A 26,086-nucleotide genomic window follows, 5' to 3' on the forward strand; every position below is an offset into this window, starting at 1 on the left:
AGGAGTCGGCCATCTGGCCCCTCGAGCCTGCTCCACCATTCAATAAGATCATGGCTGATCTTTTCGTGGACTCAGCTCCACTTACCCGCCCGCTCACCATAACCCTTAATTCCTTTACTGTTCAAAAATCTCTCAATCTTTGCCTTATAAACATTCAATGAGGTAGCTTCAACTGCTTCACTGGGCAGGGAATTCCACAGATTCACAACCCTTTGTGTGAAGAAGTTCCTCCTCAATTCAGTCCTAAATCTGTTCCCCTTTGTTTTGAGGCCATGCCCCCTAGTTCTAGTTTCACCCGCCAGTGGAAACAACTTCCCTGCTTCTATCTTATCTATTCCCTTCATAATCTTATATGTTTCTATAAGATCTCCCCTCATTCTTCTGAATTCCAATGAGTATAGCCCCAGTCCACTCAGTCTCTCTTCATAAGCCAACCCTCTCAACTCGGGGTTGTGGAGTCAACTGAGGATGTTAAACTTGAGATTTGTAGGGCCTGCTTTTAACCCGGTGTAAACGGGTAGGTTTCAAATGGACTAAAATCTCGCCTACAAATTATTTTTGGGGAAAGGTATTAAATTTTACATTATCGAAGAGTTAGAGTTAAGATACAGATTGATCATGATCAAATGGAATGGCTAAACAGGTTGGAGGGGCTGAATGGACTCGTCCCATGTTCCATTAGAGCAATTAGGTGATTTAGGCCGGGACTAGGGAAATTTCACAGTAACTTCATTGCAGTGTTAATTTAAGCCTTACTTATGACTAATAAATTTTTAAAAAGATTCTCCGACTTCACCCGTGGCTGGGACATTCCGGTCCTGCTGCAGTGAATGGAGTGCCAAGTTCTCTGTTCTTGCTGGCAGCAGTGGCAGGGTGAATGGGATCGGAGAATCCCGGACTTAAAATTTCTTGCCTCTGTTTCTCTATTCTATCCTGCATAGGAAAATAGGATTTAGGAACAGGAGTAGGCCATTCGGCCCTTTGAGCCTGCTCCGCTATAAAACTCACACTGCTGGCAAACTGGAGCACAAAAAAGTTTTAAGCTGAAGGGTGGGGGTCTAACTCATGGGGCATGAGATTGATTCATTCCAGCAAGATCTGGTTCAATGATCCATCCAGGATGCTCCCACACTACCTAAGCTCAAGAACCAGAAAGGAGGAAGGACTATGTTCTATGTTCTATGACAAGATTGGGAACTCGAGAGGGAGGAGTGAGCTGGAAAGTTCAGTTTAAACAGGAGACCATAATTAGACTGGAACCAAGAGGCTACTGCAGTGCTATCCACCACAAAGACTCATTGGGTGGGATTTTCCCGCCTCACTTGCCCGAAACCAGGAAGTCCCACCTGAGGTCAATGGACCTTTGCCTGATCCGCACCTCTCGCCTGCTCTGAATCCTGTGGTGGGCGGGACAGTAAAATTCACCACATAGACTCATGCACCACTAAAAGGAGGCCATTTGGCCCATTGTATTTTTGCTAGCTCTCTGAAAGAGATGTCCAATTCGTCTCGCTCCCTTCCCCTTTTCAAGTATTTATCCAATTCCCTTTTGAAAGTTACTATTGAATCTGCTTCCACCGCCCTTTCAGGCAGCGCCTTCCAGACCACAACAACTCACAAAGTGACCGCAACTACTTTGAACACCCCTCACCCTACAAATAGTGACCTACATTTCGAGTCCTATAAGCGAACACACAAGATAAGTATGGATAAATGAATAAAGTTATGACTTCTGTTTTCTGTCAGCTGGACTGACATTGGAAACCCGATATCTTGAGCTTGCAGTCTGCCAGAGACACAAGTCAGACACAAAAGGTTGACAAATGATCTGTTTTAAGCAGGTGTCTGAAATGTCCCTGTTACAGGATGGTTCAAGACTCCCCCACTCTTTAAAATCAGGACATGGTTCCTCACTGTTGGAATCTAAGTGGCTTAAAGATTTATGTTCTAATATTGTGGAGGGGTTGTTTTTGATGTGGTATCTTTTTTCCAACTGGTTTTATCTCTTGGCGAACAGAATGCAAAACATTCAGGAATTTGTCTGGACAGCGCTCTCTCGTTACAGATTCTCATTTAAAAGGTCCCCACAAAGGGTGACGTATTGACCATTCCAGTGTATCTTGAAAGAACAAACCCCATCCTCACAACACCCAGCTGCTTTTAAAATGATTTCAAGGCCTTTATCTTGTTTCTGTTTCCATCAAGTCGCAAATCTCTCCCACGTGTAATTTGGAATCTGTGTGCCCAGAAAAATGTCCTAAACTCAGGATTTGTCTTCCATTATCCACTAATTCTTGTTTATTGTCTTAATGTATTTGCAAAGTTTCAGCAGCTTTTATTGAACTGGTTGAGAACTAATCCTCACTCACCCACCTTCCAAAATGTAACTCCAACCAAGGATCATCCAGACGCGAATCATTGGCTCTACTCTCTCTCCACAGATGCTGTCAGACCTGCTGAGATTTTCCAGCATTTTCCGTTTTTGTTTCAGATGCCAGCATCCGCAGTATTTCGCTTTTATTGCGGCACAGTGGTCAGCACTGCTGCCTCACAGCGCCAGGGTCCCGTGTTCGATTCCCGGCTTGGGTCACTGTCTATGTGGACTTTGCACGTTCTCCCCGTGTCTGCGTGGGTTTTCTCCGGGTGCCCCGGTTTCCTTCCACAGTCCAAAGATGAGTGGGTTAGTTTGATTGGCCATGATAAATTGCCCCTTAGTGTCAGGGGGATTAGCAGGGTAAATATGTGGGGTTACAGGAATAGGGCCTGGGTGCGATTGTGGTCGGTGCAGACTCGATGGGCCAAATGGCCTCCTTCTGCACTGTAGGGATTCTATGATATTATTTTGTGGCTGCTAAAAAATCCCTTTTTTAAAAAATTTCATTGATGGGATGACGGTGTCGCTGGCTGGGCCAACATTTATTGCCCGGAACTATTGAAATTGCCCTTTCTCTAAAAATAGCCAATACTTTCTGGTAAAATTAAAGGTCTGGAAAAATTGTGGGTCACAATTATGGTGGTTACATCAGTCTGCAAAGCTGACAGGGTGGCATGGTGGCACAGTGGTTAGCATGGCTGCCTCACAGCGCCTGGGACCTGGGTTCAATTTCAGCCTGGGGTCACTGTCTGTGCGGAGTTTGCACATTCTCCCTGTGTCTGTGTGGGTTTCCTCCGGGTGCTCTGGTTTCCTTCCATAGTCCAAAGGTGTGCGGGTTAGGATGATTGGCCGTGCTAAATTGACCCTTAGTGTCAGGGGGATTAGCAGGGTAAATATGAGGGGTTATGGGAATAGGGCCTGGGTGGGATTGTTGTCGGTGCAGGCTCGATGGGCTGAATGGCCTCCTTCTGCACTGTAGGGATTCTATAATATTATTTTGTGACTGCTTAGATATCACTTTTTTTAAAAATGAATTTATGGGATGTGGGTGTCACAGCTGGGCCAATGTTTATTGCCCATCCCTATTTGCCCTTCAGAAGTTGGTGGTGAGCCACTTTCTTGAATATAAATGAGTGACTTGCTCAATCATTTAAGAGGGCAGGCAAGTGTCAACCACATTGCTATGGTCCTGAAGTCACAGAGGCCAGACCATGTTGACAGCAGATTTTCTTCCCTAAAGGACATGAATAAGCTTGATAGATCGTTAAGACCATCCGGTCACCATTATTGATGGTAGCATTGCATTATTAGCTGAATTTAAATCTTATTGAAACATATGATGTGGAGGGGGGGGTTTGACAGGGTGGATGCTGAAAGGATGTTTCTGCTTGTGGGGAAGTCTAGAGCTGGGGGGAACAGTTAAAATAATAAGGGGTCTCCTATTTAAGACGGGAAGAAGAGACATCTTTTTTTCTCACAGAGAGTTGTTCGACTGTGAAATTCTCTTCCCCAGAGACTGGGACAGACAGGGAAGTAGAGTTGAGGCCACCATCTTGTCTCGATAGACCGAATGGCCTGCTCCTGCTCCTACTTCTTATGATCTTACGTTTCACAGAGAGCTTAGGATTCAGGACTCCAGTAGATCCGATGCAGCAGTTGAGATGACAAGTGCAGTAACATAGCCACCATGCTCCTGTTCCTCTCTGTCTGTTTGTTGGTTCAGGAGTGAGTCCTGCAATGGAATCGCTGAATGTTTATTTGTATTTAGCTCTTTATCTCAGGCTGGATATTTCTGTTGGTGTTGTTAACTCTGAGTATCCACAACATTCCTTTCTCTCAGCTGCTTAATGCAGGCATTAGATAATCATTTGAAATAGCTAATCACCTCTGCTAAAGTACAATAGAGTGACGCATTGCCCACTAATGTCAGAAGGAACACGCCTTAGATGTTTGTGATTTAACTTTTCTCCACTTGTCTCTCCTCATTTCCAAATGAGGCGTTAAAATGGACACATGGTGCGAGTTTGCCACACAACCCACCATGTGGCATACAGTGCGGCACTGTCAGAGGGTCAGTGCTGAGGGAGTGCGGCACTGTCAGAGGGTCAGTGCTGAAGGAGTGCTGCACTGTCAGTGGGTCAGTGCTGAGAGAGTGCCGCACTGTCAGAGGGTCAGTGCTGAAGGAGTGCGGCACTGTCAGAGGGACAGTACTGAGGGAGTGCCGCACTGTCAGAGGGTCAGTACTGAGGGAGTGCGGCACTGTCAAGGGTCAGTGCTGAGGGAGTGCTGCACTGTCAGAGGGTCAGTGCTGAGGGAGTGCTGCACTGTCAGAGGGTCAGTGCTGAAGGAGTGCTGCACTGTCAGTGGGTCAGTGCTGAGAGAGTGCCGCACTGTCAGAGGGTGAGTACTGAGGGAGTGCTGCACTGTCAGAGGGTCAGTACTGAGGGAGTGCTGCACTGTCAGAGGGTCAGTACTGAGGGAGTGCTGCACTGTCAGAGGGTCAGTACTGAGGGAGTGCCGCACTGTCAGAGGGTCAGTACTGAGGGAGTGCCGCACTGTCAGAGGGTCAGTGCTGAGGGAGTGCCAAACTGTCAGAGGGTGAGTACTGAGTGAGTGTTGCATTGTCAGAGGGTCAGTACTGAGGGAGTGCCGCACTGTCAGAGGGTCAGTACTGAGGGAGTGCCGCACTGTCAGAGGGTCAGTACTGAGGGAGTGCCGCACTGTCAGAGGGTCAGTGCTGAGGGAGTGCCAAACTGTCAGAGGGTGAGTACTGAGGGAGTGCCGCACTGTCAGAGGGTGAGTACTGAGGGAGTGCTGCACTGTCAGAGGGCCAGTACTGAGGGAGTGCCGCACTGTCAGAGGGTCAGTACTGAGGGAGTGCCGCACTGTCAGAGGGTGAGTACTGAGGGAGTGCCGCACTGTCAGAGGGTCAGTACTGAGGGAGTGCCGCACTGCCAGAGGGTCAGTACTGAGGGAGTGCCGCACTGTCAGAGGGTGAGTACTGAGGGAGTGCTGCACTGTCAGAGGGCCAGTACTGAGGGAGTGCCGCACTGTCAGAGGGTGAGTACTGAGGGAGTGCCGCACTGTCAGAGGGTCAGTACTGAGGGAGTGCCGCACTGCCAGAGGGTCAGTACTGAGGGAGTGCCGCACTGTCAGAGGGTCAGTACTGAGGGAGTGCCGCACTGCCAGAGGGTCAGTACTGAGGGAGTGCCGCACTATTGAATGGTGAGACATCTCGGGGGCCCTAGGCCTCCTGTTTATTATTTTCCTGGGAATTTAATGGGCAACTAATGTCCAAATTCAGTAAGTTCTAAGCAATAATGGGGAGACTGAGGGTGAGATGCTGTTTGAAGCAATTGGAAGAAAGGAATAAGTCAAACAGCAAGTTCTGGAGATTCACCACTCACAGTATATCTCTTCAGCTCCTGAACTCACTGAGCTATTTAACTGCCTGTGGCATTAACACATCGTTACTTTACATGCAAGATCAAGAATGAGCAAATTTTGAATATTTTCACTGGGGTTATGAGAAGACACAAAAGTCAGAAGAAAACAAGAATGAATAACACTTGTATAATGTGCTTTGACACATCTGTTTCTGTATTGCAGTTCTGTTCATGTTTGTGTCTCTCTGACCCCTGAATATCCAGTTGAGAATATCAAGGGGAAAATTGGTTTAGAGGAGTCTTAAAACACAGCTGCATATTTGCATGTGCACAGTTCATTCACTGGAACTCTCCCAGTTCAAACAGCAGAATAATTTAAGCCTGGCACCATTCACAATAATTGAGACCCTTTTTGATCCATAAAACTGCAGAATTCACAGTTCTGAATTGAGTGGCTGGTCCATCAAGCCTGTCCCGCAACCTGCATCCTGACTGGACACTACCTTACATCCTTCCTTCCCTGTTTCCCCAATCCCACCGCCCCTCCCCAGCTGTACAAAACCCCAATTATCATCAAGAGAATACATTCCTCTCCAACCCCATCAGCCAATCCAAACCATTCTCAGAGGTCACAGAGACCAAGATTTGGAGCGCAGAAAGAGGCCACTCAGCCCATTGTCCCTGTGCCAGCTCATTGAAAGAGTTATCCACTCTCCTTACTCTTTCTGCAGTAGTCCTGCAATTTTACCCTCTTCAAAAGTGTGTATCCAATTCCCTCCTGAGAGTTCATCGTGAATCTGCCTCCACCACCCTTTCAGACAGCACGACTGGAATTTTACCGACTCACCTGCCCGAAGCGTGTAGGGCCCACTGAGCCATGCCCGCCCCGATTCTGAGGTGGGCGAGGCGGTAAAATTCCGTCACACATTCCAGATCACAACAGCTCGCTGTTTCTGGTCCTTTTGCCAATTATCTTAAATCTGTAACTTCTTGTTACCGACCCTCCCGTCACTGGAAAAGTTTTTTCCTTATATACACTATCACAATCCTTCATGATTTTGAACATATCTATCAAATCTCCCCTCAACCTTCTTCTCTCTAAGGAGAACAGCCCCAGCTTCTCCAGTCTCTCCAAATAATGGAGTCCCTCATATCTGGTGCCATTCTGGTGAATCTCCTCTGCACCCTCTCCAAGGCCTTGACATCCTTCCGAAAGTGTTGTCTGTAGAATTGGATGCAATACTCCCGCTGTGTCTACCCAGCATTTTGGAATAGGTTTTGTAATTTATGCCTTTACTTACAAAAGGATCCCTTATACCTCATTGACAACCTTCTCAACTTGTCCTGCCATCGTCAAAAATGTATTTACATACATCCCCGGTATTTTCCTGCACTCTTTATGACTGTACCATTCACTTTATATTGCTAATTGTACAGCGGGATCTGGGTGTCCTTGTACACGAATCACAAAAAGTTAGCATGAAGACAACTAGGAAGGCAAATTGAATGTTGGTCTTTATTGTAAGGGGGATGGAGTATAAAAATAGGGAAGTCTTGCTACAACTGAACAGGGCATTGATCAGACCACACCCCCGAGTGAGATTGTTCATTTTGGAAGAACTTTTGGCAGATTATTAGTTAAATGGAGAGAGACTGCAGAAAGCTGGAGCACAAATGGACTTAATGGTTCTTGCTCATGAAACCCAGAGAGCTAGCATACAGGGGCAGAAGGTAACCAGGAAGGCAAATAGAATGTTAGCTTTTATTTCAGAGGGCTGGAGTATAAAAATAAAGAGGTTGTTGCTGCAACTGTACAAGGTGCGAGTGAGGCCACATTTAGAACATGGTGTATAGTTTTGATCCCCTTAGTCAAGGAAAGAGACATCATTGAAGGCAGCACAGAGGAGGTTTACTCGGATGATCCCGGGTATGGAGGGACTGCCATATGAGGAAAGATTAGACAGGTGGGTCTGTACTCCTTGGAATTCAGAGCAATGAGAGGCGATATGATTCTTACATGGGTTGAACAGGGAGAATGTTGAGACAATGTTTCCACTCATGGGAGAGTGTGGGACCAGAGGGCAGAGTCGCAGAATAAGGAGGTGCTCATTTAAGATGAATTTGAGGAAGAATATTTTGTCTTGTTGGTGAATCTTTGGAATTCTTTACCCCAGGAAGCTGTGGAGGTTGAGAGTTTTAACTTTTCCAAGGCTGAGATTGATAGGTTTTTAATCAGTCGGCCAATTAAGGGTTATGGACATAAGGCAGGAAAGTGGATTTAGTGAGTGTCAGATCAACCATGATTTTATTAAATGGCGGATCAGGCTCGAAGGGCTGAATGGCCTCCTCCTGGTCCTATTTCCTACGGTGCGCACCTTCGTCTGCTTACTTAAGGAAATATACTTGCATTGGAAGCAGTTCAGAGTAGATTGACTAAGTTGATTCCTGGGATGAAGGGGTTTCTTAGGAGGAAAGGTTGAACAGATTGGGCCTAATCACATTAGAAAAATGAGAGGTGATCTTACTGAAACATGTGAGATTCTGGGAGGCGTGGCAGGGTGGATATTGAGAGGATGATTTCCCCTTATGGAGGAATCTAGAACGAAGGGACACTGTTGAAAAATAAGAGGTCTCCCATTTAAGATGGAGACGAGGAGGAATTCCTTCTCTCAGAGTTTGTTAGTCTCTGGAATTCTCATCCACAGAGAGCAGTGGGGGCTGGGTGTTTGAATCTATTCAAGGCTGAGTTAGATTTCTGATTGACAAGGAGGTCAAGGGTTAGGAGGGTGGGATAGGCAGAATGTGCAGGTGATCCCATTATCAGAAAAGCCAGGATATTATTGAATGGGGAAAGCAGGCTCGATGGGATGAATGGCCTACTCCATTCTTAAGTTCTGATGTTCTCACTTCCTTGGAAATGAAGCCATGATGTTGTTGAACTAAGAGGAATCAGGTCAGAGGTTAATGTAAAGCTCCGAAGAATTACCTTCAGTTTATAGCTTAATTTAAGTTATAGTTTATTTATCAGTCTCACAAATAGGCTTACATTCACACTGCAATGAAGTTTCTGTGAAAATCCCCTGTTGCCACACTTGGGCACCTGTTCGGGCACACTGAGGGAGAATTTAGCGTGGCCAATGCATCTAACCAGCACGTCATTCAGACTGTGGGAGGAAACCGGAGCACCCGGAGGAAACCCACGCAAACACGAGGAGAAGGTACAGACTCCACACAGACAGTGTGTGGTGAACCATAGATGGTTACCACTATGGGTACTTGTACATATGTTACTCTTGTTACTGTTGGGGTTAGGGTTTGGGTGTTCCACCTGTTATTATTGTTTATGTGGTACACTCCGTTCGGCTCCGCCTTCTTACAGGAGTATAAAGGTCACTGCTACTTCCTAGTAGCCCTTAGTCTGGGATAATATTGTTAAGTAGTGTGCTCCAATCTTGTTGTGAATAAAAGCCTTTATTCCCGGGTACGTCCTAGCCTCCCGTGTGGATCAATCGCGCATCACAGTGACCCAAGCTGGGAATCAAACCCAGGTCCCTGGCGCTATGAGATAGCAGTGCTAACCACTGTGTCACTGTCCAGCGTAAATGTAGCTTTCAGGAGCCTCAAGCTAATCCACCTCGTCATCTCAGCATAGTCCTCAGCGAAGATGGGCAAACGATACACAATTGCGGAGAAGTCTGCCACTTAGCTCCATGCCAGCTGACATCGGCGATGACAAATGACCCGAAACGCCAGGATCCGCAATGCTGTGAAAAATCACTGACACAAACAAATGGGCCTCTGTGACAGGACTATAATGGGCCAGAAAAATAAAAACGCTCGCTCTCTTGCAACTCCAACAAAAATTGACAGAGAGGAAAGAGACATCCGTTTATTTTGTCTTTTTGTTTTTTGACTTCCGAAGTCCGGAACTCCGGAATGTTTTTGTTTAGTGCTGGGGGAGGGGACGGTTGGATAGGTTTGAGGATAAGTGAACACGCTGACCCTTGTCCACGTAACAAATCATTCCAAGTTCAGAAGGTGTAGCCACATGTCCTTCGTGTGGAGGGAATGAGGGGGGAAGGGGGTGCTGCTCCCCCTTCTTCTGAGAGCAGTGTGCACATATATTCAGCCCAAAGTAAAATCAGATAGCGCAGGAGGAGGCTACTCAGCCCATCATTGTCTGTGCCAGCCCTTAGAAAGTGCTATCCAATTAGTCTCATTCTCCTGTTTTCACCCATGCATTTTTTTCCCCCTTCAAGTATTTATCCAAATCTCATTTTGAAGATATTATCAAATCTGCTTGATTTGATTTGATTTATTATTGTCAGATGTATTAACATACAGTGAAAAGTATTGTTTCTTGCGCGCTATACAGACAAAGCATACCGTTCATAGAGAGGAATTGAGAGAGTGCAGAATGTAATGTTACAGTCATAGCTAGGGTGTAGGAAAGATCAACTTAATGCAAGGTAAGTCCATTCAAAAATCTGATGGCAGCAGGGAAGAAGCTGTTCTTGAGTCGATTGGTACGTGACCTCAGGCTTTTGTATCTTTTACCCGACAGAAGAAGGTGGAAGGGAGAATGTCCGGGGTGCGTGGGGTCATTAATTATGCTGGCTGCTTTGCCGAGGCAGCGGGAAGTGTAGACAGAGTCAATGGATGGGAGGCTGGTTTGCGTGATGGATAGGGCTACATTCACGACCCTTTGTAGTTCCTTGCGGTCTTGTGCAGAGCAGGAGCCATACCAAGCTGTGATACAACCAGAAAGGATGCTTTCTATGGTGCATCTGTAAAAGTTGGTGAGAGTCGTAGCTGACATGCCAAATTTCCTTAGTCTTCTGAGAAGCTTCCACCACCCTTCGAGGCAGCGTGTTCCAGAACACAAAAAGACACCGGCAAATAAATCTCATCTCCACCTCGGGCTCTGTGTTCTCCGGTTACCGATGCTCCTGCCACTGGGACCAGTTTCTCCTTATTTATTCAATCCATAGAACCATAGAATCCCCACAGTGCAGAAAGAGGCCATTCGGCCCATCCAGTCTGCACCAACTCTCCGAAAGAGCACCTCATCCAGGCTCTACCCTCCATCCTATCCCCATTATCCTGCACATTAACCGTGGCTAATACACCTGACCTTTACATTTTTGAACACCAAGGGGCAATTTAGCATGGCCAATCCACCTAACCTGCACATTTTTGGACTGTGGGAGGAAACTGGAGCACCCGGAGGAAACCCACACAGACACGGGGAGAATGTGCAAACTCCACACAGTCACCCAAGACCGGAATTGAACCCAGGTCCCTGGTGCTGTGAGGCAGCAGTGCTAAACACTGTGATACCATGTCGGCCTTTCAGTACCCTTTATAATTTTGAACACCTCTATCAAATTTCCTCTCAATCATAGAATCATAGAATCCCTACAGTGCAAAAGGAGGCCATTCGGCCCATCGAGTCTGCATCGGCAACAATCCCACCCAGGCCCTATCCACATAACCCCACGTATTTATCCTGCTAATCCCCCTGACACTAAGGGGCAAATTAGCATGGCCAATCAACCTAACCCGCACATCTTTGGACTGTGGGAGGAAACTGGAGCACCCGGAGGAAACCCACGCAGACACGGGGAGAATGTGCAGAGTCCAACAGACAGTGACCTAAGGCTGGAATTGAACTGGGGTCCCTGGCGCTGCTAATCACTGTGCCACTGTGCTCAATGTTCCCTTTTTAAAGGAAAGCAACCCCAGCTTCTCCAAACTCTCCACATAACTGAAGTCCCTTGTCCCTGGTATCATTCGAGTAAATCTCCCCTGCAACTTCTCCAATCTCTCAGCACATTCAACTAAATTGTGGCGGAAAATTGATACTCGCTGTGCTCAATATTTGCTCGGTATGAAGGAGCGTCTGATGAGAGAGGGGTAAGGGAGAGGTGTGCGTGGATTTCCAATGGAAACCCAGGAGTATGAATTTCATGGTTGTCCTGTAGCAATTAATTACAGGACATTTTTCAATTCTTTACATCAGGCTCCCTGCTCAGTAACTAGATGGGTCACAATCCTGGAACTCCCTCCCTAACAGCACTGTGGGTGTACCCACACCACATGCACTGCAGCAGTTCAAGATGGCGGCTCACCACCACCTCCTTGAGGACAATTAGGGATGGGTAATAAATGCTGGCCGAGCCAGCGGCGCCCACATCCCAATGAATGGGTGGGTACAGAGGATTGCTTGTTGGGACAGTGGAGGGGGGGGGGGGAATGATCCTGCTCCTTCTGCCCCATAAGCAGTGCTCATGGACCCTGCCCTTTCTCGCCTCCTTTCACCTGCCAAGAATATGCAGGGATGGCTTCTCTGGAAAGAAAAGGAACATTCTCAAGCATAGAGCCTTTTTTGAATTTCCCAGGAGCCTGAGGAACCAATGGTTCCCCACGACCTTTTCTATAACAACACCTTGGCCAATTGAGTTGACTTTGTAACCAATCAGCAGCCTTTTCTCCTGTGGTATGAATTGTTGTGATCATTTGAAATTTGGAATTCTTGCATTTGTCCTGATGAGTGCAAGACAAAAAGCTTCAGCAACACATCACTTTTCAACAATATTGAGAAAGGAATAGAAGGATATGTTGATAAAATGAGAAGAAGGGGTGGGAATTTTTATTTATTCTTTCAGGGGATGTGGGTGTCGCTGGCAAGGTCAGCATCTGTCGTTCATCCCTAATTACCCTTGAACTGAGTGGTTTGCTAGGCAATTAAGAGTCAACCACATTGCTGTGGCTCTGGAGTCACATGTAGGTCAGACTGGGTAAGGATGGGAGATTTTCTTCCCTAAAGGACATTAGTGAACCAGATGGGTTTTTACGACAATCAATGGTAGTTTCATGGTCACTGTTACCGGGTCTACCTTTTAATTCCAGATTTATTTCATTCAATTTGAATTCCACCAGTTGCCGTGATGGGATTTGTAGACATGTTCCCAGAGCATTAGCCTGGACCTCTCGATTACTACATCACAGTCTCACTCCCACCACAGGAATTATGGAACCAACATGGACCAGCGGAACAGTTTCTGTAAACTCTTGGTCATTCAGTGTGATAGTGAATTTGTGTCAGCTCAGCACTGACCTTGTGGAAGAGGAGTTTGTGGGTCAATTCTTCAATGCTGTTTTAATGTTGTTCAGATCGGACGATTGGTGATTGGTCAGTATGGGATCCTGTCCACACCAGCTGTGTCCTGCATCATCAGGAAGATAAAGGCCATTGGAGGAATCATTCTGACAGCTAGCCATAACCCTGGAGGTCCAGACGGAGACTTTGGAGTGAAATTTAATGTGGCCAATGGAGGTGAGTCCTATCAGATACAGCTGGTCTTTTAGGAGATGGTGTAATAAGATCGATCCCAATGTGGGCTAGAATAGAAGCAGAGGAAATATCTTCTAAAACATGTGTTTTAAAATTTAGTATTAATGAAAAAAAAGAATTGTCCCAAGACACTCCATGAAAGTGTTATTAGGTGGACATTGTGGAGCTAAATGGCTGCCTCCAGTTCCAATGTCCCATTTCCCCGAAAAATCTTTTCCTAATTGATTTTCTTTTCATTCGTGGGACATGGGCGTCGCTGGCTGGCCAGCATTTACTGCCCATCCCTAGTTCCCGTTGTTCGGAGGGCAGTTGAGAGTCAACCACATGGCTGTGGCTTTGAAGTCACACGTAGGCCAAACCAGGTAAGAACAGCAGGTTTCCTTCCCTAAAGGACATTTGTGAACCAGATGGGCTTTTCCGACAATCAACAATTATTTCATGGTCATCAGTAGATTCCTCATTCCAAATATTTTTTATTGAATTCAAATTCCACCGGCTGACTTGGCGGGATTCGAACCCAGGTCCCCAGAACATTAGCCGAGTTTCTGGATTAATAGTCTAGCGATAATACCACTAGGCCATCGCCTCCCCACAATTTATATCACCATAGATCATAAAGACAGGCTACAGAAGTATTAAACAACAGCAATGTATTTAAATCAATAGATGCTTTTGGGATAATTCCATGTTCCCGCATTCCCAGAGAGAGTTGTGTTTGGAAGTACAGGGGCTGCAGAGTTTCCGCTCTATTTCTGGCTCAGCTTTTCCCTTCAAGCACAAACAGCTTCCCCATTGAGTGTTTGGAAACACGGAATAACCCCCAACAGGAGAAAATCCAGTCCTGCCAAGTATGCAACTGTGGGGTTTCCTGAGTGAGTGGGCTGCATTTCCAGGAAGGACTTTTACTTCAACCCCCAAGGTCGGGTAACAGATTCATCAGGGTTAAGACGTTAGCCAACAAATCTGTCAAATGGTTGTCCTGAAGTGAATATTACACCAGGTAACCAGTTATACCATTCACAGATTTCTTATTATAAATTCTCCATTCTGAATTGGCAGGGGCGGTTAGCCCAGTTGGCTGGACTGCAGGTTAGTGATGCACAAAGATGTCAACAGGGGATCTGGACAGAGTAGATAGAGAAAAACTTTACCCCACTGACCGAAGAGCTCAGGAATAAGGGACACGGATTTAAGGTGAATGGTATTGGAATCAGAGGTGACATGAGGAAAAATGAGTGGTTAGGATCTGGAATGTACTGTCTGAGGGTGTGGTGGAGACAGATTCACAAAGCGAGTGGTTAGGATCTGGAATGCACTGTCTGAGAGTGTGGTGGAGATAGATTCACACAATGAGTGGTTAGGATCTGGAATGCACTGTCTGAGAGTGTGGTAGAGACAGATTCACACAGCGAATGGTTAGGATACAGAATGTACTGTCTGAGAGTGTGGTAGAGGCAGATTCACACAGCGAATGGTTAGGGTACAGAATGCACTATCTGAGAGTGTGGTGGAGACTGATTCAATCATACATACAACAACCCTACAGTGCAGAAAGAGGACATTCGGCCCATCGAGTCTGCACCAACCACAATCCCACCCAGGCCCTATCCCCATATCCACCCACTAATCCCTCTAACAATGTGCAAACTCCAGATAGACAGTGACCCGAGCCGGGATTCAAACCCAAGTCCCTGGAGCTGTGAAGCAGCAGTGCTAACCACTGTGCTACCGTGCCATGTAGGAGGGACTTGCATATTTATCTGAAGGGAAAACAATTGCCGGGTTACGGGGAAGAGGTAGGGGAGTTATGGTTAGCTGAATGGCTCTGGCCGAGAACCAGCACAGAAACAAAGGGCCGAATGACCTACTGTAACCGTTCAGTGATTTTAAGTCCTGTTCACCTATTGGCCGTGTGCTCGCCTATTTACATTGGCTTTCAATCCGGCAACTCTCGATTTTGAAATTCTCATCCTTGTTTTCAAATTCCTTCCTGCTCTTGCCCCTTCCTTTCTCTGTAACCTCTTCCAGCTTAAACTACCCTCCGCAATGTCTGCGCTTCCTCATTTCTGGTCTCTTGTGCATTCCTGATTTAAATTGGTTTGTCATTGGTGGTGGTGTCAACAGTTGCCTGGTTCCAAAGCTCTGGAATTCCCCCCTTTCTCCCTCTTTCTTCTCCTTTAAGGCACTCCTTTAAAATCTATCTCTTTGACCCAGTTTTTGGAAACACGCGGAATATCTTTTTTCTGACATTCCTGTAAAAACCCTTTGCGACGCATGACCCTGCTGAAGGTGCCATATGAATGCAGCTTTTGTCACAAGTCCAATGCAGCACTGAGGGAGTGCTGCACTGCCGCTGTTCAAATGTGACACCAAAAGTGAGACTCCATCTACCTTGTCAGGTAGACGTAAAAGATCCCATCGGACACTGTTTTGAAGAGGAACTTCCTTCTAATGTCCTGGACAACATTTATCCCTCAACCACTGAGACAGATAGTCTGGTCATTACCTATGTGGGATCTTGCTGTGTGAAAATTGGCTGCTATGTTTCCTGCATTACAAGAGAGGCTACACTTTCAAAGAACCTCATTGGCTGTTAGGTGCTTTGCTAATCTTTTCAAGACTTTAATTCTTGTAAATGCTGAGAGTTTTGCAGAAAGCAATTTTATTATCATGCGAAATTACTGTTAATAGTTTAAACTATTATTGTGGGTAGCTTTAACTTAAAAGTAAAATGTCTGAGCTTACCCACATCTTTTCATAATGTGATCCTCGCCCATCTTTGCTACAATGTTACTTGGACCAGCCAATGATGATAAGGTGAGTAAGAGATTGGTAGAAATGCCCAGTCAGCAAAGAACAGCAATCAGACATCTCATTAAATTTCTCAGTTAAGAAATCAAGAAGATTAACCAGACAGAAATGAAAGAAAGATTGTTACAGAGTTCATTTTTGGTCACAACTTGCATTTTTTTTACATTGATTCATGGGACATGGGCGTCGCTGGCTGGCCAGCATTTATTGCCCATCCTTAGTTGCCCGAGGGCAATTGAAAGTCAACCACATTGCTGTGGCTCTGGAATCACATGTAGGCCAGACCAGGGTAAGAACGGCAGATTTCCTTCCCTGAAGGGCATTAGTGAACCAGATGGGTTTTTCCGACAATCAACAATGGTTTCATGGTCATCAGTAGATTCTTAATTTCAGACTTTTTAAAAATTGAATTCAAATTCCGCCATCTTGGTTGGGGGGAGGGGAGCTAGAAGAGTTGACTAGGATCAAGGAACTAATTGATGGGGTGGAGGATGCAGGGGTAAGGGGAATTACAAAATTAATGGTAGAGGAGAGGGTGCAAGTGAATGAAGGCGGTAATTTAGATAAGGGAGTAGAGGGAGAGGGTGTTCGCGACTCATCAAAGCGGGTCCAGATAAAAGCTGGAATAAGGACACTTTGCCTGAATGCACGAAGCATTCGGAACAAGGTGAATGAGTTGATGGTGCAAATCAGCACAAGTGGGTACGATCTAGTGGCCATTACAGAAACGTGGCTGAAAGGTGACCAGGACTGGGAGATGAATATCCAGGGGTATCAGGCGTTTAGGAAGAATAGACAGGAAGGAAAAGGTGGTGGGGTCGCGCTATTAATAAGAGATAATATCAGGGTAGTACTGAGGGATGACATAGGCTCTGAGGAACAAAACGTGGAATCGTTATGGGTAGAGATGAGGAATAGTAGAGGGAGAAAGACACAAGTAGGTGTGGTATATAGGCCCCCAAATAATAATGTTGAGGTGGGGAGGGCTATAAACAAGCAGATAAGGGATGCGTGTAAAAACGGAACGGCAATAATCATGGGGGACTTCAACATGCACATTGACTGGCAGACTCAAGTCGGTAAGGGTGGAATGGAGGAAGAGTTCTTAGAATGCTGTCGGGATAGTTTCCTTGAACAGCATGTTACGGAACCGACGAGGGAACGAGCTATTTTGGATCTGGTATTGTGTAACGAGGTAGGTAGAATTAAGGATCTTATTGTGAAGGATCCTCTTGGGTCTAGTGACCACAATATGGTCGAATTTCTGATTCAGATGGAAGAGGAGAAAGTTTGGTCTCAAACCAGTGTCCTCTGTTTGAACAGAGGGAAATATGATAGGATGAGGGATGAATTGGCTAAGGTAGACTGGGAGAGCAGGCTGGCAGGTAGGATAGCTGAGGAACAGTGGAGGATTTTTAAGGAGATCCTTTTCAGTTCTCAGCAAAAATATATTCCAGCAAAAAACAAGGATTGTAAGAAAAGGGAGAACCAGCCGTGGATAACGAAGGAAATAAAGGAGAGTATTAAAATAAAAACAGCTGCGTACAGAGTGGCCAAAAATAGTGGAGAAACAAGTGATTGGGAAAAATTTAAGAAACAACAAAGAGAGACTAAGAAAGCGATAAAGAAAGGAAGGATAGACTATGAAGCTAGGCTAGCAATTAATATAAAAAATGATAGTAAAAGTTTTTATAAATATATAAAAAGGAATAGAGTGGCTAGAGTGAATGTTGGACCCTTGGAGGACGAGAGGGGGGAGTTAATAGTGGGAAATGAGGATATGGCTGAGTCTTTAAATAAGTCTTTTGTGTCGGTCTTCATGGTGGAGGACACAAATAGTATGCCAAATATTAACGATAGAGGGTTGGCAGCAGGAGAAATACTTAATACGATTAATGTTACCAGAGAGGCAGTGCTGGGTAGACTAATGGGACTGAAGGTGGACAAGTCCCCGGGTCCGGATGGAATGCATCCCAGGGTATTGAAAGAAATGTCAGAGGTAATAGTGGATGCGTTAGTGATTATTTATCAAAACTCGTTGCATTCTGGGGTAGTGCCGGTTGATTGGAAAACGGCTAATGTTACGCCGCTGTTTAAAAAAGGAAGGAGACAAAAGGCGGGTAACTATAGGCCGGTCAGCTTAACGTCTGTAGTAGGGAAAATGCTGGAATCCATTATTAAAGAGGAGATAGCAGGGCATCTGGATAGAAATGGTTCGATCAATCAGACACAGCATGGATTCATGAGGGGAAAGTCGTGCTTGACGAACATGTTGGATTTTTATGAAGATGTGACTAGGGCGGTTGATGGAGGAGAACCGGTGGATGCGGTGTTTTTGGATTTCCAAAAGGCGTTTGATAAGGTGCCCCATAAAAGGCTGCTGAAGAAGATTAGGGCACACGGAGTTGGGGGTAGTGTGTTAAAGTGGATTGGGGACTGGCTATCCGACAGGAAGCAAAGAGTCGGAATAAATGGGTGTTTTTCCGGTTGGAGGAAGGTAACTAGTGGCGTGCCGCAGGGATCGGTACTCGGGCCGCAACTGTTTACCATTTATATAGATGATCTGGAGGAGGGGACGGAGTGTAGGGTAACGAAGTTTGCAGACGACACAAAGATAAGTGGAAAAGTGAATCGTGTGGAGGACGGAGAAGATCTGCAGAGAGATTTGGACAGGCTGAGTGAGTGGGCGAGGATATGGCAAATGGAGTATAACGTTGAGAAATGCGAGGTTATACACTTTGGAGGAAATAATAACAAATGGGATTACTATCTCAATGGAAACAAATTAAAACATGCTACCGTGCAAAGGGACCTGGGGGTCCTTGTGCATGAGACGCAAAAGCCCAGTCTGCAGGTACAACAGGTGATCAAGAAGGCAAATGGGATGTTGGCCTATATTGCGAGGGGGATAGAATATAAAAGCAGGGATGTCTTGATGCACCTGTACAGGGCATTGGTGAGGCCGCAGCTGGAATACTGTGTGCAGTATTGGTCCCCTTATATGAGGAAGGATATATTGGCATTGGAGGGAGTGCAGAGAAGGTTCACCAGGTTGATACCGGAGATGAGGGGTTTGGATTATGAGTAGAGGCTGAGGAGATTGGGTTTGTACTCGTTGGAGTTTAGAAGGATGAGGGGGGATCTTATGGAGACTTATAAGATAATGCGGGGGCTGGATAGGGTGGAGGCGGAGAGATTCTTTCCACTTAGTAAGGAAGTTAAAACTAGAGGACACAGCCTCAAAATAAAGGGGGGTCGGTTTAAGACAGAGTTGAGGAGGAACTTCTTCTCCCAGAGGGTGGTGAATCTCTGGAATTCTCTGCCCACTGAGGTGGTGGAGGCTACCTTGCTGAATATGTTTAAAGCGCGGATGGATGGATTCCTGATCGGTAAGGGAATTAAGGGTTATGGGGATCAGGCGGGTAAGTGGTACTGATCCACGTCAGATCAGCCATGATCTTATTGAATGGCGGGGCAGGCTCGAGGGGCTAGATGGCCTACTCCTGCTCCTATTTCTTATGTTCTTATGTTCTTATCTGCCATGGTTGGGATTCAAACCAGGGTCCCCAGAACATTAGCTGAGATTTGTGGATTAATGGTCTAGTGATAATACCACTAGGCCATCACCTCCCCCGAAGCACCATTATGTAGCACCTTTCCTGCAGTAAACTTTCTAAAGGTGCTTCACAGGAACCTTACCAAACAAGTCATGACATCAAGATGCATAAGTTTAAGTTTATTTATTCGTGTCACAAATAGGCTTACATTAACACTGCAATGAAGTTACTGTGAAAATCCCCTAGTCACCACACTCTGGTGCCTATTCAGGTACACTGAGAGAGAATTTAGCATGGCCAATATACCTAACCAGCGCATCTTTCGGATTGTGGAAGGAAGCCGGAGCACCCAGAGGAAACCCACGCAGACACGGGGAGAACGTGCAGGCTCTGCATAGACAGTGACCCAAGCCAGGAATCGAACCCAGGTCCCCGGTGCTGTGAGGCAGCAGTGCTAACCACTGGGCCAGTGTGCCGTCCCCAATAGCACACGTTTGCCAAAAAAGATAGATTATAAGGAAAAGGAAAAGGGGGCAGTGGATAAGTGGAGATATGTGTGGAGGGGAATTCCAAAGTTGCAACATCATTCGCCAGTGGTGGAGTGATTAAAGTTGGGGATACGCAAGAGGCCAGGATTAGAGGAGCACAAAGATCTCAGGGAAACACTAAGAGAAGCTCAATCAAAAAATAAGTGGTTCTTTAAAAGCCCAGAATCTCTCATCAGGAAGGACAGCATCACCCTCGCATGTTCATTTCAATGTAAAGTTGGATTTTTATGCTTGTTCTACCGACCCAAACTTTGGCACAGTGGTTAGCACTGCTGCCTCACAGCTCCAGGGACCTGGATTCGATTCCCAGCTTGAGTGACTGTCTATGCGGAGTCTGCACATTCTCCCCGTGTCTGCATGGGTTTCCTCCGGGTGCTCTGGTTTCCTCCCACAAGTCCAAAGATATGCTGGTTAGGTGCATTGGCCATGCAAAATTCTCCCTCAGTGTACCCGAACAGGCATTGGCGACTAGGGGATTTTCACAGTAACTTCATTGTGGTGTTAATGTAAGCCCACTTGTGACACTAATAATGAAACTTTAACTTGTAAAAATATATCACAGCTGTTCTGTTTGCTCATTTTGAGCCTGCATGCTTACTGTTCATTCACTTTTATTTACCTACTTGTGGCTCTCTTTGTTTCCGTAGGTCCAGCTCCTGAGTCGGTGACAGAGAAGATCTACCAGATTAGTAAAACTCTCGAGGAGTTTGCCATCTGCCCCGATTTGAGAATAAACCTTTCTCGACTGGGCAGACAAGAATTCGATCTGGAGAACAAGTTCAAGCCCTTCAGAGGTATTTTGTGGTTTTGTGTACACTCCACAACCAACTCCAATTCTCATCCAAAAGCAAAATGCTGCATTTTTAAACTTTTATTTCAATTGTAAATTTGTCTGAGTCGTCTTTACGGGAGGAATTTCACCAAGTTTTCCAAACCTGCCTCACTTTAAAAGAGAACTGGGATTCCAGGGGAATGGACAGCTTCTTCCCTTTCCATCTGAAGAATTTAAATAGCTCATTCATAGAAAGGTTGAATGGTTGAGGAGAATAACATCTTTCCAGTCAGATCTTCTTGAATGGGAGCAGAGGTGTGCTCAGAAAGTCAAAGATGGGGAACAGGAAGAGCAGATTGTTTGCAATCTTGACACTAAAGATGGTTGGTTTTTGGAATAAAGTTTATTTATTTATTAGTCATAGGGCTTACATTAACACTGCAATAAAGTTACTCTGAAATTCCCCTAGTCGTCACAGTCCGGCGCCTTTTCGGGTCAATGCACCTAACCAATATTGGAGAAGTAGACGCTTTATGAACATAAGAACATAAGAATTAGGAGCAGGAGTAGGCCATCTAGCCCCTCGAGCCTGCCCCGCCATTCAACAAGATCATGGCTGATCTGAAGTGGATCAGTTCCACTTACCCGCCTGATCCCTATAACCCCTAATTCCCTTACCGATCAGGAATCCATCTATCCGTGATTTAAACATATTCAGCGAGGTAGCCTCCACCACTTCAGTGGGCAGAGAATTCCAGAGATTCACCACCCTCTGAGAGAAGAAGTTCCTCCTCAACTCTGTCCTAAACTGACCCCCCTTTATTTTGAGGCTGTGCCCTCTAGTTCTAGTTTCCTTTCTAAGTGGAAAGAATCTCTCCACCTCTACCCTATCCAGCCCCTTCATTATCTTATAGGTCTCTATAAGATCCGCCCTCAGCCTTCTAAATTCCAACGAGTACAAACCCAATCTGCTCAGTCTCTCCTCATAATCAACACCCCTCATCTCTGGTATCAACCTGGTGAACCTTCTCTGCACTCCCTCCAAGGCCAATATATCCTTCCGCAAATAAGGAGACTAATACTGCACACAGTATTCCAGCTGCGGCCTCACCACAGATGCAGCAAGACATCTCTGCTTTTATATTCTATCCCCCTTGCGATATAGGCCAACATCCCATTTGCCTTCTTGATCACCTGTTGCACCTGCAGACTGGGTTTTTGCATCTCATGCACAAGAACCCCCAGGTCCCTTTGCACAGTAGCATGTTGCAATTTTTTTCCATTTAGATAATAATCCAATTTGCTATTATTTCCTCCAAAGTGAATAACCTTGCATTTGTCAACGTTATACTCCATCTGCCAGATCCTCGCCCACTCACTCAGCCTGTCCAAATCTCTCTGCAGACCTTCTACGCCCTCCGCACGATTCACTTTTCCAGTTACCTTTGTGTCGTCTGCAAACTTTGTTACCTACACTCAGTCCCCTCCTCCAGATCGTCTATATAAATGATAAATAGTTGAGACCCCAGTACCGATCCCTGCGGCATGCCACTAGTTACCATCTGCCAACCGGAAAAGCATCCATTTATTCCGACTCTCTGCTTCCTGTCGGATAGCCAATCCCCAATCCACGCGAACACCCTACCCCCAACTCCGTGTGACCCAATCTTCTTCAGCAACCTTTTGTGAGGCACCTTATCAAACGCCTTTTGGAAATCCAAAAACACCGCATCCACCGGTTCCCCTCCGTCAAGCGCACTAGTCACATCTTCATAAAAATCCAACAAGTTCGTCAAGCACGACTTTCCCCTCATGAATCCATGCTGCGTCTGCTTAATCGAACCATTCTTATCCAGATGGCCTGCTATTTCTTCTTTAATGATGGATTCCAGCATTTTCCCAACTACAGACGTTAAGCTAACCGGCCTGTAGTTACCCGCCTTTTGTCCATTTCCTTTTTTAAACAGCGGCGTAACATTAGCCGTTTTCTAATCCGCCGGCACTACCCCAGAATCCAACGAATTTTGATAAATAACCACTAACGCATCCACTATTACCTCTGACATTTCTTTCAGTACCCTGGGATGCATTCCATCCGGGCCCGGGGACTTGTCCACCTTCAGTCCCATTAGTCTACCCAGCACTGCCTCTCTGGTAACATTAATTGTATTGAGTACCTCTCCTCCTACCAACCCTCTATCGTTAATATTCGGTAAACTATTTGTGTCTTCCACCGTGAAGACAGACACAAAAAACTTATTTAAAGTTTCAGCCATTTCCTCATTTCCCACTATTAAATCCCCCCTCTCGTCCTCTAAGGGTCCAACATTCACTCTTGCCACTCTATTCCTTTTTATATATTTGTAAAAGCTTTGACTATCATTTTTTATATTTAGAGCTAGCCTAGCTTCATAACCGATCTTTCCTTTCTTTATCGCTTTCTTAGTCGTTCTTTGTTGTTTCTTAAAGTTTTCCCACTCTTCCGATTCTCCACTATTTTTGGCCACTCTGTACGCATCGGTCTTTAATTTAATACTCTCCTTAATTTCCTTCGTTATCCACGGCTGGTTATCCCTTTTCTTGCAGTCCTTCTTTATCACCGGAATATATTGTTGCTGAGTACTGAAAAGGATCTCCTTAAAAATCCTCCACTGTTCCTCAGCTGTCCTACCTACCAGTCTGCTCTCCCAGTCCACCTTAGCCAATTCAGCCCTCATCCTATCGTACTTCCCTCTGTTCAAACAGAGGACACTGGTATGGGACCCTACTTTCTCCTCTTCCATTTGTACCAGAAATTCGACCATATTGTGATCACTTGACCCAAGAGGGTCCTTCACAAGAACATCCTTAATTCTACCTACCTCGTTACACATTACCAGATCTAAGATAACTCATTCCCTCATCGGTTCTGTAACATACTGTTCAAGGTAACTATCCCGACAGCATTCTAAGAACTCTTCCTCCATCCCACCCCTTCCAACTTGAGTCAGCCAATCAATATGCACGTTGAAGTCCCCCATGATTATTGCCGTTCCGTTTTTGCACGCATCCATTATTTGCTTGTTTATAGCCCTCCCCACCTCAACATTATTATTTGGGGGCTTATAGACCACGTCTACTAGTGTCTTTCTCCCCTACTATTCCTTATCTCTACCCATAACGATTCCACGTTTTGTTCCTTAGAGCCTATGTCATCCCTCACTACTACCCTGATATTATGAAGGACTTGTATTTCACCTTTTGGTTAATTTTCCATACTAATTGGGCCAGGGTTTGAGCCATTCATCATGGCTCAGTGGTGTCTTCCATCTTTGAGTCTAAAGCCTGTGGGTTCAAGTCGCACTCCAGAGACTGGAACACAACAGCCAGGCTAACACTCCCAGTGAGAGAGTGCTTCACTGTCAGATGCAAGGTTAAATTGAGGTCTTTCCTACCCACTCCAGTGGACATAAGAATGGACCCGGGTTCCATTCCTGGCTTGAGTGGAGTCTGCACATTCTCACCGTGTCTGCGTGGGTTTCCTCCGGTTGCTCCGGTTTCCTTCCACAATCCGAAAGACGTGCTGGTTAGGTACATTGACCATGCTAAATGCTCCCTCAGTGTACCCGAACAGGCGCCAGAGTGTGGTGACTATGGGATTTTCACAGTAACTTCACTGCAGTGTTAATGTAAACCTACTTGTGACTAATAAATAAAACTTTAAAACTTTACAAACCCAAAGTGGATGCCTGGGACACGCTGCCAGAGGAGGTGGTGGAAGCAGGCACATCAGCAACATTTAATTGGCATTAGGATGGGTACATGAATAGGGAGGGAATAGAGGGATATGGACCGAGTAAGGGCGGAAGGTTTTTTTTAGTTGAGCTAGAGCATCATGATCAGCACAGGCTTGAAGGGCTGAAAGGCCTGTTCCTGTTCTGTACTTTTCTTTGTTCTTTGTTCTTTAACTTGACGATGCCATGGCTCTACCCTGGCCAATATACATCCAACATTGCTGAAATACATTATCTTGGTGTTTAGTGCATTGCTTCTTGTGGGATCTTGCAGTGCATTAATTGGCTACCAAGTGTTTTACATTACAACTGTGACTACACTGTAAAGCTGGAAGATGCTTTGGAGATGTCCAGAGGGTGTAAAAGTGCTAGGTAAATGCAACTTTTTTCCTTTTGTCATTTATACAGAAAGCCTTCCTTCATTTGTTTGATCATCAGTTCCTGGGATTGTAAATTATTGACTTTCCCTTTTTTTGAATATATTGTTTGCAGCGACACAGAGACTGAATTCCTTCCCTTGCTCAGGCATGGCCTTCTCTGGCAGCTTGGGAGGGAGAAAATGGGCGCAATGTGGTTCTTATCCATGATTATCTCTTTCTGGAGTGGTGTGACTATTGACATCTTCCAGTCATCAAGGAGGACATCAGTTGTAAATAGCTGATTAACCAGAGTAGTCGCAGTTGTGTCAGGCACCCCCTGGAGAGTTTGTCACTTTGAGCTCCAATTATAGCATCTATTGTCCAACGAGTCCTTGAGCTGCGTATTTGCTCTTTTGTTTATACGGTGCTTTTAGCCAACTCTAAACAAATTGTTTTCCACACCCTCTGTTCCTATCTCATGGGATGCAAACAAATCTAATTCAAGTCACAGAGAGTAAATCTTACATTTCTATGACGCCTGTCACAGACTCAGGATGTCCCAGTGTGCTTTACAGTAAATGAAGCACTTTTGATATATAGCCATTGCTGTAGTGTAGAAAACATGGCAGCTGATTGGTGCACAGCAAGATCCCACAAGCAGCGATGTGATAATGACTGGGTAACACCTTTGACTGATGTAGGTTGAGGGATAGATCGCAGCTTGGTAAACCTGGGGAGAACGGCCCAGTTCAAACCCTCTGGTGAAGGCCAATATCATTTCCAATACGGCCGTGACCATTGCTATTTTCAAATTCAAAGAAATTTATGGAGAATTTGGAAGTTTGCTCCATAGAGCATTTATATAGAAACATAGAAGATAGGAGCAGGAGGAGGCCATTTGGCCCTTTGAGCCTGCTCTGCCATTCAACATGATCATGGCTGATCGTACAACTCAATAGCCTAAAAATTGCAATTTGAATTGATTTCAGAATTTTCTTTCATCATCACTAATATCTTCATCTTCTTATGTCTCCTTTTGGAAACTGGACTTCCCTAATAATGTTTAAATTGGTGGTAATTATCGGGATATGTTTCTAATGAAGATCTATTATGGCTAGATTTTCAACATCCCGGGGTTACCACTGCCCA

The 26,086-nt window shown here is 45.5% G+C and overlaps 1 protein-coding gene across 1 annotated transcript in view; it reads left to right on the forward strand.

Moving 5' to 3' along the window:
* The window catches only part of pgm5 (phosphoglucomutase 5), a 127,192-nt gene that overhangs the window by 24,244 nt on the left and 76,862 nt on the right, over window positions 1-26,086 (forward strand). Inside the window, exons 2-3 of the mRNA XM_078214004.1 lie at window positions 12,937-13,099; window positions 20,681-20,827. Of these exons, the coding sequence (XP_078070130.1) occupies window positions 12,937-13,099; window positions 20,681-20,827 (310 nt within the window). The remainder of the gene's footprint in view (window positions 1-12,936; window positions 13,100-20,680; window positions 20,828-26,086) is intronic.

The sequence above is a fragment of the Mustelus asterias genome, chromosome 6 (assembly GCF_964213995.1).
Source record: "Mustelus asterias chromosome 6, sMusAst1.hap1.1, whole genome shotgun sequence".
Classification (NCBI taxonomy): domain Eukaryota; kingdom Metazoa; phylum Chordata; class Chondrichthyes; order Carcharhiniformes; family Triakidae; genus Mustelus; species Mustelus asterias.